The 12,631-nt window shown below is 42.2% G+C and overlaps 1 protein-coding gene across 2 annotated transcripts in view; it reads left to right on the top strand.

Annotated features, from left to right (window-relative positions):
• Positions 1-69: 69 nt before the first annotated feature.
• Positions 70-12,631, top strand: part of LOC142557121 (tetratricopeptide repeat protein 5-like) — a 46,651-nt gene continuing 34,089 nt past the window's right edge. The window contains exons 1-6 of one of the 2 annotated variants that reach the window (XM_075668754.1): positions 70-378; positions 513-645; positions 3,694-3,911; positions 5,679-5,826; positions 5,939-6,030; positions 7,747-7,800. In XM_075668754.1, the coding sequence (XP_075524869.1) occupies positions 301-378; positions 513-645; positions 3,694-3,911; positions 5,679-5,826; positions 5,939-6,030; positions 7,747-7,800 (723 nt within the window). In that variant the 5' untranslated portion in view covers positions 70-300. Of the gene's footprint in view, positions 406-512; positions 646-3,693; positions 3,912-5,678; positions 5,827-5,938; positions 6,031-7,746; positions 7,801-12,631 lie in introns of both variants that reach the window. The other variant, XM_075668760.1, reaches the window with a different exon arrangement.

Here is a 12,631-nt window from a genome sequence, read left to right as displayed (position 1 = left end):
GACCTGAGTGGCCAGAGTGGCTATGCCATGCTATGCCACAGTGCCGACAGCGCCACAGCTTTGAGAGAAGAAAAACCACGTGAGAAAAAAGTGCGAGTCGCGCAGCGCTATGCTGGCTATGCCCTGCTATAGCGCGCAATGCAGACACTTATTGCGTCTAAAGCAAACATAATTTTAATATTTGTTTTTTTTCGGCGTTTAATATTTTCTTTTGTAGAAATGTCTAACGTTAAAAATCGACATTGCGGCCAGAGGTTCGCGCAGTTCGCGGCTTGAGACTGCTTGCTATTCAGCGCAAAAATGGCAGACGACCCAACTGAGTCGTCGGAGCAGCGTGAGCAGGCTGACGCCGTTTCGTTTTCTCTGGACTCTATGAAGGTAGTTTCCCTGTAACTTTTAGGCATGGTATAGTCACTTTTCAAATGTATTGCGTTATGACATTTGCGTGTTTTCTATAGGTAGCCTGCTTCACTGACAGCTGCCTTGTTTTGTAATCGCGCATGTTCTTGCAGGAGGCCGTGGACGAGTTGTACACGTTTCGAGACAACTATTACGTGAAAAACCCCAGCGCTTCTGAAAGGCAGAGAACTGAAGATGTTGAGAAAAGGCTTAGGAAGATTCTGGACGCATTAGACGCACAAGGAGGTGAGCGTTTGCGTAGTTCGTGGGTGCCTTCTGTCGTGTGGTGGCCACACATGATCTTGTTTGGCAGTTCGCTGCAGCTTATTTGCCCCAGAAAAGTAGATGTCAGAGTAATGCAACTATCTTCTATCTTGTCTGGCAAACACCCGTGGTCTGAACAAGCTGTGGTAATCTGATGTCATTTCGATTCTGCTGGCTATACCGCTTTTTATTTACAAAGTGTCTAAAGGTACAGGCGCCCAAATCTTTAGCTGGTGTGCGGGAGCAGCGACTTTTCCGGGCGTCAGCGCCGTATGACGGGGCGAGGCTGGAAACAGTCTGAGGCTAAGCGCATGCGGCCAAAGCGCGCTCAGCTGGGCCCATCGTCTGCTAGGCTGTTTCCAGCCTCGACCCGTCATACGGCGCTGACGCCCGGAAAAGTCGCTGCTCCCGCACACCAGCTAAAGATTTGGGCGCCTGTACGTCGGACGTAGCCAAATCCCAGATGCTTAAGATAAGTCGGACGTACCTGCTTTGCTTCCGTTTCGCTAGCTCCGCGGCTCTTGCCTACCGTTTTTTGCACATATTTTTTTCAGAAAGACCTTCATTTAACTCAAAGGGGAGCATTTAAAAAAATGATTTTGAAAAGTCACGGGGAGCAGCATACGAAAACCCTGGCACGAGCGAAGATACTGCTTCAGGAGAGCAGGCTCGGTCTCTACTACGGGGTTCTACTGCTCCCCGGGGAAAATCAGTGATGTTATTTTGAAGGTTGAGTGCCTTAAGGCGCGAGAAAAGTATAATAAAGACGTCCGACGTACCATTAGACAAAGCGTACTATTTGTTAGAAACATAACAGCTGGATAATTAGTTAAAATCAGTGATGTTATTTTGAAGGTTGAGTGCCTTAAGGCGCGAGAAAAGTATAATAAAGACGTCCGACATACCATTAGACAAAGCGTGCTATTTGTTAGAAACGTAACAGCTGGATAATTTAGTTGAGCATGCTTGAATTATCCTTGAGCAGGACATCACTTTCATGATGGCTCCATGCATGTTGTGAACATCTCCTTATATGCACAGCAGGTTTTACTTATTCTTGGCAGGTAAGACTTACTTTTCTTATATAGAAAGAAGTTGACAAAAATTAATTCCAATTTTACTACATCGACGTGTAATAAACCAGCCTGTAAACATCTTTGCCATTTTAAGCTAAAAATAATGAGTCACTTACTCAGGCTTTATACCGATTGTGATTAAATATAAAGACGAAACATTTAAGGTGCCTCTTATGATTTGTGACTCTTCATGCTTGGCTTTAAGGTGTGTTTTTCAGTACAAATAAGCGGAAGCTGTTGTGACTGCAGTAGACAACATGCTGTTTGTCACGTACAAGAGTAGAATGTGAGAACTACGTAGGGAAGATAGCTAGAGGACAGTTCCCATGCAATGCTGGGCACTGCTAATTTTCCCATAGCGAGCTCCCCACGTCAGAGAAGCGCCACAAAGAGAAGAGAGTTACCACTCCGAGGGAGGCATACGCGAAGTGCTAATGGACGTTTCCCGGAAGAAAGCCGCCACTCACTGGTGCCTGCCCTATACTGAGAAGCAGCGGAGAAGACCAGTTTGGAGTAAAAGATCTCTACCATTCCCACGGCCTGACCCTCTTTCCGGCTTTGTGCCCGCTGAAACTCAGTGGGGTCGCCGGTCCGATGTTCCGTCTGCGACAGTGTTGTTTATGCTTCTTGATTGGCTGTTGTCCTGGTGAGTTGTGGCTTGTGTGTGATTGGCTACCGCCAGGAGGGAGGTTTAGAACAGAGGTGTTATATGATGGTGCGAAGAGAAAACAAGCTGCTCCGGGCCATGGAAACGAGGCCCATCCAGACGCTTGTTGCTAAACACTTGACCTTTTCCTGTTTTTCCTATTCAACGATGTAAATAAGTTTTGTTCAAGTGTCAGTAAACCTGTTGGTTTTGCTTTCCGAACTTCCAAGCTTCTGATTACTTCAACCCGAATCCTCTGCCACGCTACTATATGGAGCCGGAGTCGAGACATAACCTAGCGCCACAGCAAAGCGAACTATTGGTACTGTTGGCAACAGTATGCTTGCATTTGCAGAAGTTCTTTTTTTAGACCACCGTTATTAAGTGCAACTATTTGAACACGGTAAAAAAGGAAAGCTGTATAATGTGCAGCAAACCTACCATGTGTCTGCAACTAAACAAAATGTCTGAGCAAGATGGTGACATATATTGTGCTTCATATTTTACTATTGGCATGAAAATAGATGGCACACAGCAAGAAGCACTAGTGGCAGCACGATTTGGTTCGACATACTGAGACAGGAAGAACAAAGGACACAAGAATGTAAAACTGACGCCACATGTGCTGATCTAACAACCAAGTTTTGTTGGCCAAGAATAAACAACATACAGTCAAACATCTTTATAACAAAGTGCATGGGGCCGCCAAAATCGTACGTTATACAGGTCACTTCATTCTAAAGGTCACTTGTTGCATTGCTGACAATAGAACCAGGAGACAATAATTCCTCTGTTATATGCATCATTAAGTTGTAGAGACATTGAACTGTACATAGGCTCAGAATGTCATTGCGGAAGGCATGTAAAGAAGCAGCATCACAAAGAAAGATATGGCATCTCTAGGACTCTCATTGTTTATTACAACATTTATATCCAAAAGCACAAGAGAAGGGGTGCTGACTCAGGTGTCTTGCAATCATCAGCTTCTAAAATTTTGTGCATTGGTTTATCCTGGCATCTGCTCATGATCATTGTCTTTTCAAATGGCGGGCTTCTTTGAACTTTATCCTAATGTGACGTTTGTCACATGTGCCTTTTTCATTGGCCTGCCCTATTTCTGTGCTTGTAATACACAAGGCACAATGCATTTGTGGGTGTTGGACTCCACTGTAGTGATGCTCAAACTTCTTGCAGCACACCCTCCCCTGCTCCTTCCCATGTTTAGATTGTACTTTCAGTTCCTCCCCTTTGTCCCCCTTCCACCACTGTGTACACTTCAGAATGAAACTTCGATTTGTTTTTGAACAGGAGCACTAGAAAAGGTGGACAGAGCAAAATTCCATATGCTGAAAGGGAAAGCACTTAACATTCAAGAAGACTATAACCCAGAGGCACATGAAGCACTTTCCAAAGCTGTGAAGCTCAATCCCAAACTGGCCGAAGCATGGAATGAGCTTGGAGAATGCTACTGGAAAAAAGGACAGATTACGAAGGCACGCAACTGCTTTGAAGGTGTTCTGAAAGTGGTATGTTACTCTTGCTATTCTTGTTTTCTTGTTGCAATCACTATATTATTAGTGCTAAAAGATTTGTTGCAAAACCAAGGCTGCAAAATGGCTGTTGCCTGTACAGGTTACTTCCATGAATTTAACCTTATTTTTGACATGCAATATTTTTCAAAGAATATCTTGAGGAACCAGTTGGTTTATAATTATCTTAAGGAGTCACTGTGTAAATACAAGGAAAGGGACACCATGCAGGAAGACACATCAAGAAAGAGTAAGCTATGCTTACATTGTCTTACACTGTTTCTATTCTTGTGCGATGCCCCTTTCTTTTTGCATTCGCACAGTAATTACCTATGGCCCTGTTGCAGGGGTGTGATGGTTGAACTTAATGATTGTTCCAAAATTTGTCAAGCTGTACCAATACTCACTTGATGCAACCCTTTATAGGATCTGCAGTTGCGCTCAACTCTAGGTTGTGTACAACTTAAAGAAAAAAAAAAGACTGATTTCCTCTATTATATGTTATTTATGATGGACCTGTATGATAAACCTATACAATGCGTAGCAAACAAGACTGAAAGTCAAGACATGTAACCACAGACTACAAGTCCTGATTTTCAACTGTTACTTATTTACAAAATTGCATAAATATCCAAAATAGTATGAACCACAGTGCCAAATTGAAACTCTTTTCGGTTCAGTTTGGATTGATCTCCAGAACCCAAAGAACCAATTGATTTCAATGGATTTAAATAATTTTATTAGGGTTTACAATGGGTAAATCAAAATGTAATTATTTTATTATTTTTATATAATAAAAAGATGAAATAAAAACATAATTTTTTAAAAAATAGCAAAATTATTGTACATCTCTCCAAGATGATCTTACCTCACCAAGGTGGGAACTTGGGTGAGTTGGTGTAGCACAGCTCAATTTCCAGAAGACCTAAGACTATTCGTAGTGCCTTGTGCTTTGACTTAGCAGTGTTCAGAAATCTGATCTGTAGTAATGATAATTCACTAGAAAAATATTAGTTTTTATCCCAGCTTCTCATTCTTTTAGAATTTGTGCATGAAGCCTCTCTCTTTTTAATTCAAATGCATTTTTTATTGCCTATTGTGGACATAGAAATTCAGCATTTTGAACTTGTTCATGCAAAGATGAGGACATTTATTTAACAGCAAAATACAACTTTCAAATAACTCTGTAGCAGAATTACACTAATCAGCAATTCGATAACTGTTTGCATCTAATGCAACTTAAATCTAGTAATTCTTTAAGGCTGCTCAGTTTTGTAAAACATGTTTGCCTTGAGCTCTTTCACTGGCTGGCACTGCCTGGCTTGTAGGGTCGCATGACAATGCCTCTCTACATCTACTGCAGTAGCAGTAAGCTGGAAGCCAATTTCTGTTGCAAAATTTCATTGTTACCATCTTTTTTACTACCTAATGTCATTAACTACAACTGATTCATCTTAGACTTTAGTACAACTATGTTAGCAGGAAATTGTCTACGAAATCATCCAACATAGTGGTTTACTGTGTGGTGCCACAACATCGGATGTATCGCATACATTCCAAGCCTGCATTCTCCAGGGATGCGCATGTATACAACTATTTTTATAAACATCGATGAAAGCCCGCGTTTGCTGCATGTGGTTGTGTGCCTTAACTGTCCATCCCATTTGCTGTGCACTGTGCTGGTTTATTACGTCTTATCAACTTGCCTTAGTGCACAATCTATGAAGTTGTGTGTGATATAGGCTGGCGTGCTTGGCCTTTCAGACAAAGGACAAAGTGTCGCTGCGAAACCTGTCTATGGTCCTTCGGCAAGTTGGTGAAACAGAAGAAGAAAGGCTTAACAATGTCTGTGAGAGTGTTGCAAAAGCTAAAGAGGCACTGCAGCTTGATATCACTGATGGAAAGACTTGGAGTAAGTCTAAGCATGTTGAAGCAAATGACAATTTGATGGTTTGCTGATCTTAAACTATTGTCAGGAGTTCTTGGTCTAAACTTTAAAATATTTATAACTACCTTCCATGCAGGTATTCTTGGTAATGCATACATGACAGTCTTTTTTTCTGGCGCACAAAATGTCAAGTCACTGCAGCAGGCTTTGGCAGCGTACTCTAGGGCTGTAAGTACTTTTATCTTGTGAACTGCAGTTGTTTCTCAATTAACTATTTGCAAAAAATGTTGCCGCACATGCGTGAAAAAGGTATTTTTAAACCAAAATGTTCTCGACCACAGACTAGCAGGACGACGCATCTTTCCCATTCAACAGCTTTACGTTAACCGTGCACATCCTTCTACGTACTCTGGAAGTCTTCAGCAGTGGTAAAGGCTATTAAATGGCAGCAGTATGTCCCGTCTGGGTGACCAGGTGAGGAGCTTGAGAGAACTATGATGACAGAAAATTTTTGAAAAGCCTTTGAAAAGCCTCTCGTCCTCTCTGGGGTTGGGGGAGGCATGGGAAGGACCACATGTAGAGGGGGAAATGTAGTCTGTGGACGAGAGCTTTTGGTATAAAAACAGCTTTGCAGGGCCTACAAAAATAGACTAACTTCACCGACAGAAAACAGCGCTACATATGAGAAATTTATAGCCTTCAAGGCTTTTTAAGAGGCATCTACTTTCTGAAAACCCTTACAATACTGGGAAGCCTTGAATGGGGATACTGGTACAAAGAACGCTCACTAAATACTACAATGAAAACAGGCAAAACATACACATGCTGCTTGCGATCATTTGATAAGCAGCCATGAAGGTAGAAGCCAGCCATGAGGCCATATAATGCTTTCTATAAAAATGACTTATGTGGACAGTGGCATATGTGGGGTGATCATTCTTAAGTTTTAAGAGTCTTAAAAATTGCCTGTTGCAGATAACATAATTCTAGTCCTTGAGCTGGATTATTCAGAGGCGGGCATTACTTACACGAGAAATCGAAACACATATCCAACTAATTAACAAAAGTTCGCTAAAATGCTTAGTTGCATTACAGGGAAAACACGGGGAAGGCGGGAGATGGAAATTCAAGACGATGAGCAAAACAAAAACAAGGTAAAAGCGGGAGCGAACGTTTCGACTAGTAGTCTTGACAAGTGGATTTCAAAAAGACAAGTCCACTTGTCGAAACGTTGGCTCCCGCTTTTACCTTGTTCTTGTTTTGCCCATTGTCTTAATTACTTCACGGCACATGTGACAATTTACAAACTGTAGCCAGTAAGCTTGCAAAACGTATCAACTTAGAATGAAATGAATTTCCAGAATGAGACCAGTTTGTACATATGCACCATCAAACTCGCCATGAAAATGCACTGTTGTTCCACTTATTGAACCTTGTTTAATGGCTTGAAACACAAAAGTAACTGGAACACCCATGTATTTCATCCTACCCTTTGGGAAATATCTGAAAACTGGTGTTATTCTAGAAATTCATTTTAAGTGGACACATCTTGCAAACTCGCTGGCTACACTATGTAAATTGCAATATGAACCATAAAGTAATTATGAAGTTAATTAGTGAATTACCATTAATTAGTTTAATATGTGTTTCAATTTCTCATGCTAGTAATGTCCACTTCTTTGAACAATAGAGCTCAAGAACAAGAATTATGCTATCTGCCACAGGCATTTTTTAAAAATTCTGTAAAACTTAGAAATGATCACCTTGTATATATAGGTCCCACTTTTTTCTCCTGTAATGAATGCTTGTCAGCTTTCAGATTTGACTTATTGTGACCAATACCTGATCAAGAACACACCTGTAATGATTTAGACACAAAGCGATCTAGTCTCTACTTGTGTCTATTATAGGGTTAATAATTGCCCTTCCCACTTATGTTTTCAGCTTGAGGATCCACGAATGCACTGCTGCTCTGAGCTATTTCACAATCGCGCTGCGGTGAGTAGAATTTAAAAGTTTGTCACTTGTGTCTGATATGGTTGCAGTCCACAGAAGCAGATTCCCTTTGAGATAAACATCAAAACACTCTAGAAATTTGTTTGGCCTGTCAGAAGTTCAGCTAAATGGAAGTGCCTAACAGATAGGGTTGGGTAAAGTATAATGATTGGGCATTCCTCAGCAAACAAGGAGTAAGACAATTATAACTGAGGAGGAATTTGCACTGAAACATTAGTTAAGAGCTAAAGCAAATACCATTTCTAAATGTTACACAACAATTGCAGGAGCCTCCAAGTGCTCATTTCTAACTTTTGTCTTTTGCACATTGGCTGCTGTGTTCTCGCAAGGGAGGGTATCCGACCAGTTGTTCTGAGAAACTGTTTACAACGCTCGTGCTTCTGAAAGATTTGCGCTAGCATGCTTTTGAGCAAAATAGGCCTCCTTACAGGCTGCATGGAGGGCCTGCTGCAATTTTCCATTACATCTGTCAGTCCTGCAGGTACAAGCACATGCGATTATGCAGATATTATTGACTTACTAAATTTTTTTTCATTACTTTATTGTGCTGTCTTAAACAAAACAGCGCAGCAACATAGTGAAATAAGTGATGTAATTAAAGGGTTGGGGTGGCTACCACCTTCTGTGAAATGACTGTCATTGTGCTGCATAGTAGACTGCAGTGTAGCACGCAATCATTATTTCTACCAGCCACCATCTGGTCCTCATTGGTTACTCATCATACATTGTCAGTTTATTCAGACATGTTATATAACATACCCACGAGATATGACAAAAGGAGGCAAGCACTGCATGCCTCCTGACAAAGGCCATCATCCCCAGTATTACATTGGGCAGTCACTGGTTAAGCAAAAAACATCCACAGGAATTCAGCCACTGACTGATTTTTTGGACATGGATGGAGCCACATAAATGTCTGAATAACCAGGCAGCCCGAAAAGACAAATTTTTATGGTAAAATCAATTTTATTGTTTGTCTAGAATGCCAGCACAGCTGAGCATTCAATCGCAGAATTACCGCAGCCGTGGCCTAGTTGTAGAGCACCCGCTTTGGCTGTGGGAGGTATTGAGGTTGATTCCCACAACCACCATGCACCCACAGGTTCAAATGGGCACAAGTGTACTCCAGCCTGACGTTCGGCTTCCTTCAGATGTGATACGCTTGGCAAAGGAGCCTGCGCCCACAATTCCTGTCAAAACCCTCGTGAGCACAAAAAAAAAAGGGATGTTTGGGCCGCTCCCATGGTGGCCATTGCCTCTGTGGCGCCCCAAAGGCACCTATTGAGGTGGGGACACCTTTTGGTTGAGGACAAACACCCTCTTCCAAACGTTGAGGTCCCATAATGGCTGAGCACCAGGCCAGGAGCGTGCTGGTACCTATCTTATCGGTAGGTACCCGGTGGCAGCACTTGCATTCCATAGCCACAGCGGATGGTCTTCAACAAGGCCGTCAGGGGTTGGACAAGAGGTGCCCAGAGACAGCTCATAAATCTCTATTGGGCCGTTTAGAGTTGCCACTTTGCCAAGGAAAAAAAAATATAACAGTACCGACAAAGGGGTAGAGTGGGTTCTAATAACACTGTCACACGGGTAAATTTAGTGTCATGTTGAGCGAATGCACTTCGCCACTAGTGTCATTCCCAGGCTGTCATACAGGAGCACTTAGTGACACCCGCTGTAGAATTCACGCGCCAGTGAGTATGTTCGGTGAATTCATTTCACTGCATCAAACTGTGTAACCTCAGTAGCAATGCTTAAAATATAAATGAGTTAGTATTGAAAACACAATCAGTAGTAACTTAAGCCACTTTTTTCATGATTGGAAATGTTATAAGCTAATAAAATGGGCTGTACTAAAAAAAAAACAATTCTATTCAAACTATTCTCGCTCTCAGGCTGTTTAGGTGTAATGGCTGTGAAGTTGTTTATGCCTGTGTATGCCTGTGCTAGCTGCCCTACTTGTGCTTGCCACCAATGACGACACGGTCAGACGAGGAGACCAAGGCACTCATACCTAGGGTGCCTCGATAGTACTGCTTCTTGCCACTTAGGATGGTGATGCATTCGTTGTCGCACAAATGCTGTATAGCTGCACCATTGCGGGTAATTGGAAGCGGTTGGAATTCACATTCATGCCATGCTCAAATGGTGCATTCTTTCGGCAAGTGTGCATAGAGGTGGAACGCTGCCTTGCTTAGCTGCCGAATAAACCTAGCGGAGCGTGAAGGTGTGTTACAGCCATACTGGCTGCACATCACTCGTGCCTTTGGCAGACATGCTCTTGAATATGCAAAATTGACCCAAATATCTGTATTGTCTGAGCTCATAAAAAGTGATCGAAGCTTTGGAGTGGTCCGTAAGCAACAATAAGTGCAGCGGAAAAAAAAACACAGAAGACAACAGAAGGGAACGAAAACACAGCGCTGCTAACAATTGAACTTAAGAAAAAAAATCAGTTAGTAGTGCTGTATCTTCGTTCCCTTCTGTTGTCCTCATATTCTTTTTTTTCTTTCGCGTTGCCTCCAGTTATACAGTACCAACTAGCACACCAGTCTGTTCTCTTGAATAAGTGCAGCCGTAACACGCTCCAAATGCTCCTGATCCGTTCTTGTGCCACCTGCAATTGAATCGGCCATATTCCTCTGATCGCCTTGGATGCAACACTCTCTTGTCTTGACTCATGATTATCCATAATTTTGTTGTAGTTGCAATGAATTAAGTCTATGCTCGTTACAACGGACCCGTGTACAACAGACTTTCGGATATAATGGACCATATTACAGCCTTAGTTTGTTCTACCGATTTTATTAATGCAATGAAGTTCGCTTTTAATGGACTGTGCTACAACGGACTACCGTCTACAGCAGACGAAATTAGCGGCAATTTTTTTTCAAAATCGGGCATATAAAACATACTTTTGCTATGTTGACATGGGCTGGCAACTGAATTGCGAGGGTCAGCCGACGATCACGGCTCAATATTGCACGTGCAAGATAGGTGCGCGAGGTATGGGGAAGGTGAGAGGAGGGTCGAACTCCAGTGGCTGCTGCTTACTGTGCGGTCGCCGTATCTTGAAAGCGATCTGCGATGTGGGCAAAGTGCGCCCAGTGCCGGTACCTTTATATGCGCTGGGCTTTCAATGTTTAGCTTGCGTTAAAGCAAGACAGCACGAAGGTCAATTCGCTCACTGCTGCTGCCATGCTTATCTTCCTTAATTTGCTATCGCAATTGATGCTTCGCCTTTCGGGCGAAACTGGGACATTTTTGTTTGTTTTCAACTTTGGACGTTCGTCACTCACTCTTTGCAATAAAGCTGTTAGACATTGCAACGAAACTTTCTTAAGTAAGGCGTTTCAGATATTATGGACTTCAGATCAAATGGACGTTTTTGTCAGATTATCAAGGTCTGTTGCAACGAGGGTCAATTGTACTTTATATGCACTAAAGCTTATTTTGAATGCTGTTTTAAACTACAACACACTGTTATTTTGCAAACAATGCCTAATGTAACAAATATATGTTATACCTACTGATTCAGCCATTGCCACTGCCATCAATTCCAAAGGACACTTTTCTTTCCTGTGTAGCAGTGCACTGCCAAAGTGACACTTAGGGAGCTGTAGTGCACTTGCTTAAAGCGAAACTAAATTTGCTTATGTGAAACAGGTACAGTAAAACCTTGTTAATGTGTACCCGCTTAATAAGTAATTTCAGTTTAAATGTAGTCTCAATGAATCCCCAGCTCTGTCGCCATTGAACCTAATGTATTGGCTAACTGCTTAAGCCGTAGTCACATAACGCATGCCAAGCAGTTAGTGCATAGTACGTCCTTCATTTTTCGATGCGTACAACCGTATAATCTGCGAAATGTCATGCATGTAGACCTTAGATAGGGGTGCAATTGCAGCACACAGACTTTTGCCGAACTGCAGCGGCCACCGACATTGACGTCAAAACATGGTAGCCGTGACTTGTTTTCTGCTCCCATAGCTTCTAGTGCTTCCACGTCGTCGTCATCCATGACAGTGTGGATGATGGCCCTCCTGTATCCGACGCGGCTAGGGCGTTGATCATCATGACGGTGTTTGCAGAGAAGTGGGGCCTGATGGAGAAACTGGTTTGCAGCCTTGCTGAGTTTGAGGATGCCGTCGTCACTGCAAGGCTGCCACGGCGGCAAGTGAAAATCAGATTTTTTGCTGCCTGCTGGCAAATAAAACTTGTCTGCGTGTGTGTTTGAGTGCGAATAATAAACATAATATTCTTGACCAGTAAGTCTATAGGCACTCATCTGCCATTGTCTGTTAATTAGTACATCACTTAGTGCGTACCTGATCCGCGTTCCCCGCCAACTACGTATTAATGAGGTTTTACTGTATAAAACATACTGTATACAGAAATACATGCACAAAACAAAAACAAAATAAGGCAGTGATATGCCGAGTATAAACATCGCATGATTAAAATTTATTGAAAGGTTTTATGTAAAATTTGCTACACTTTTAAAATTTTCAAGTTGCAAATAATTTATCCATAAGGCATATCGTTGGCCTATGAACAACACAGCAATATGTGGAAGTCCAGAGGACTACAATATACATGATGCTTTATCAAGGAAAGTATAAAGAATCAGGAATGCATTTTTTTTCCCGACAATTCTGTTGTCTGTTGTGTATGAATGTCTAACGAAGCCAATTTAGGGAGAACTAGAAAACATGCAATAGCATGCCAATATGGGGTTTGAACCAGCAGCCAGCACCATGAAGTGCGAAGTTCAGAAATCACACATGCCACCTTGACACAGCAACATTGTGGG

This window comes from Dermacentor variabilis, chromosome 1 (genome assembly GCF_050947875.1).
Source record: "Dermacentor variabilis isolate Ectoservices chromosome 1, ASM5094787v1, whole genome shotgun sequence".
Classification (NCBI taxonomy): Eukaryota; Metazoa; Arthropoda; class Arachnida; order Ixodida; family Ixodidae; genus Dermacentor; species Dermacentor variabilis.
Note: the sequence above shows the minus strand (reverse complement) of the source record. Positions and strands in the feature narration are given on the sequence as shown.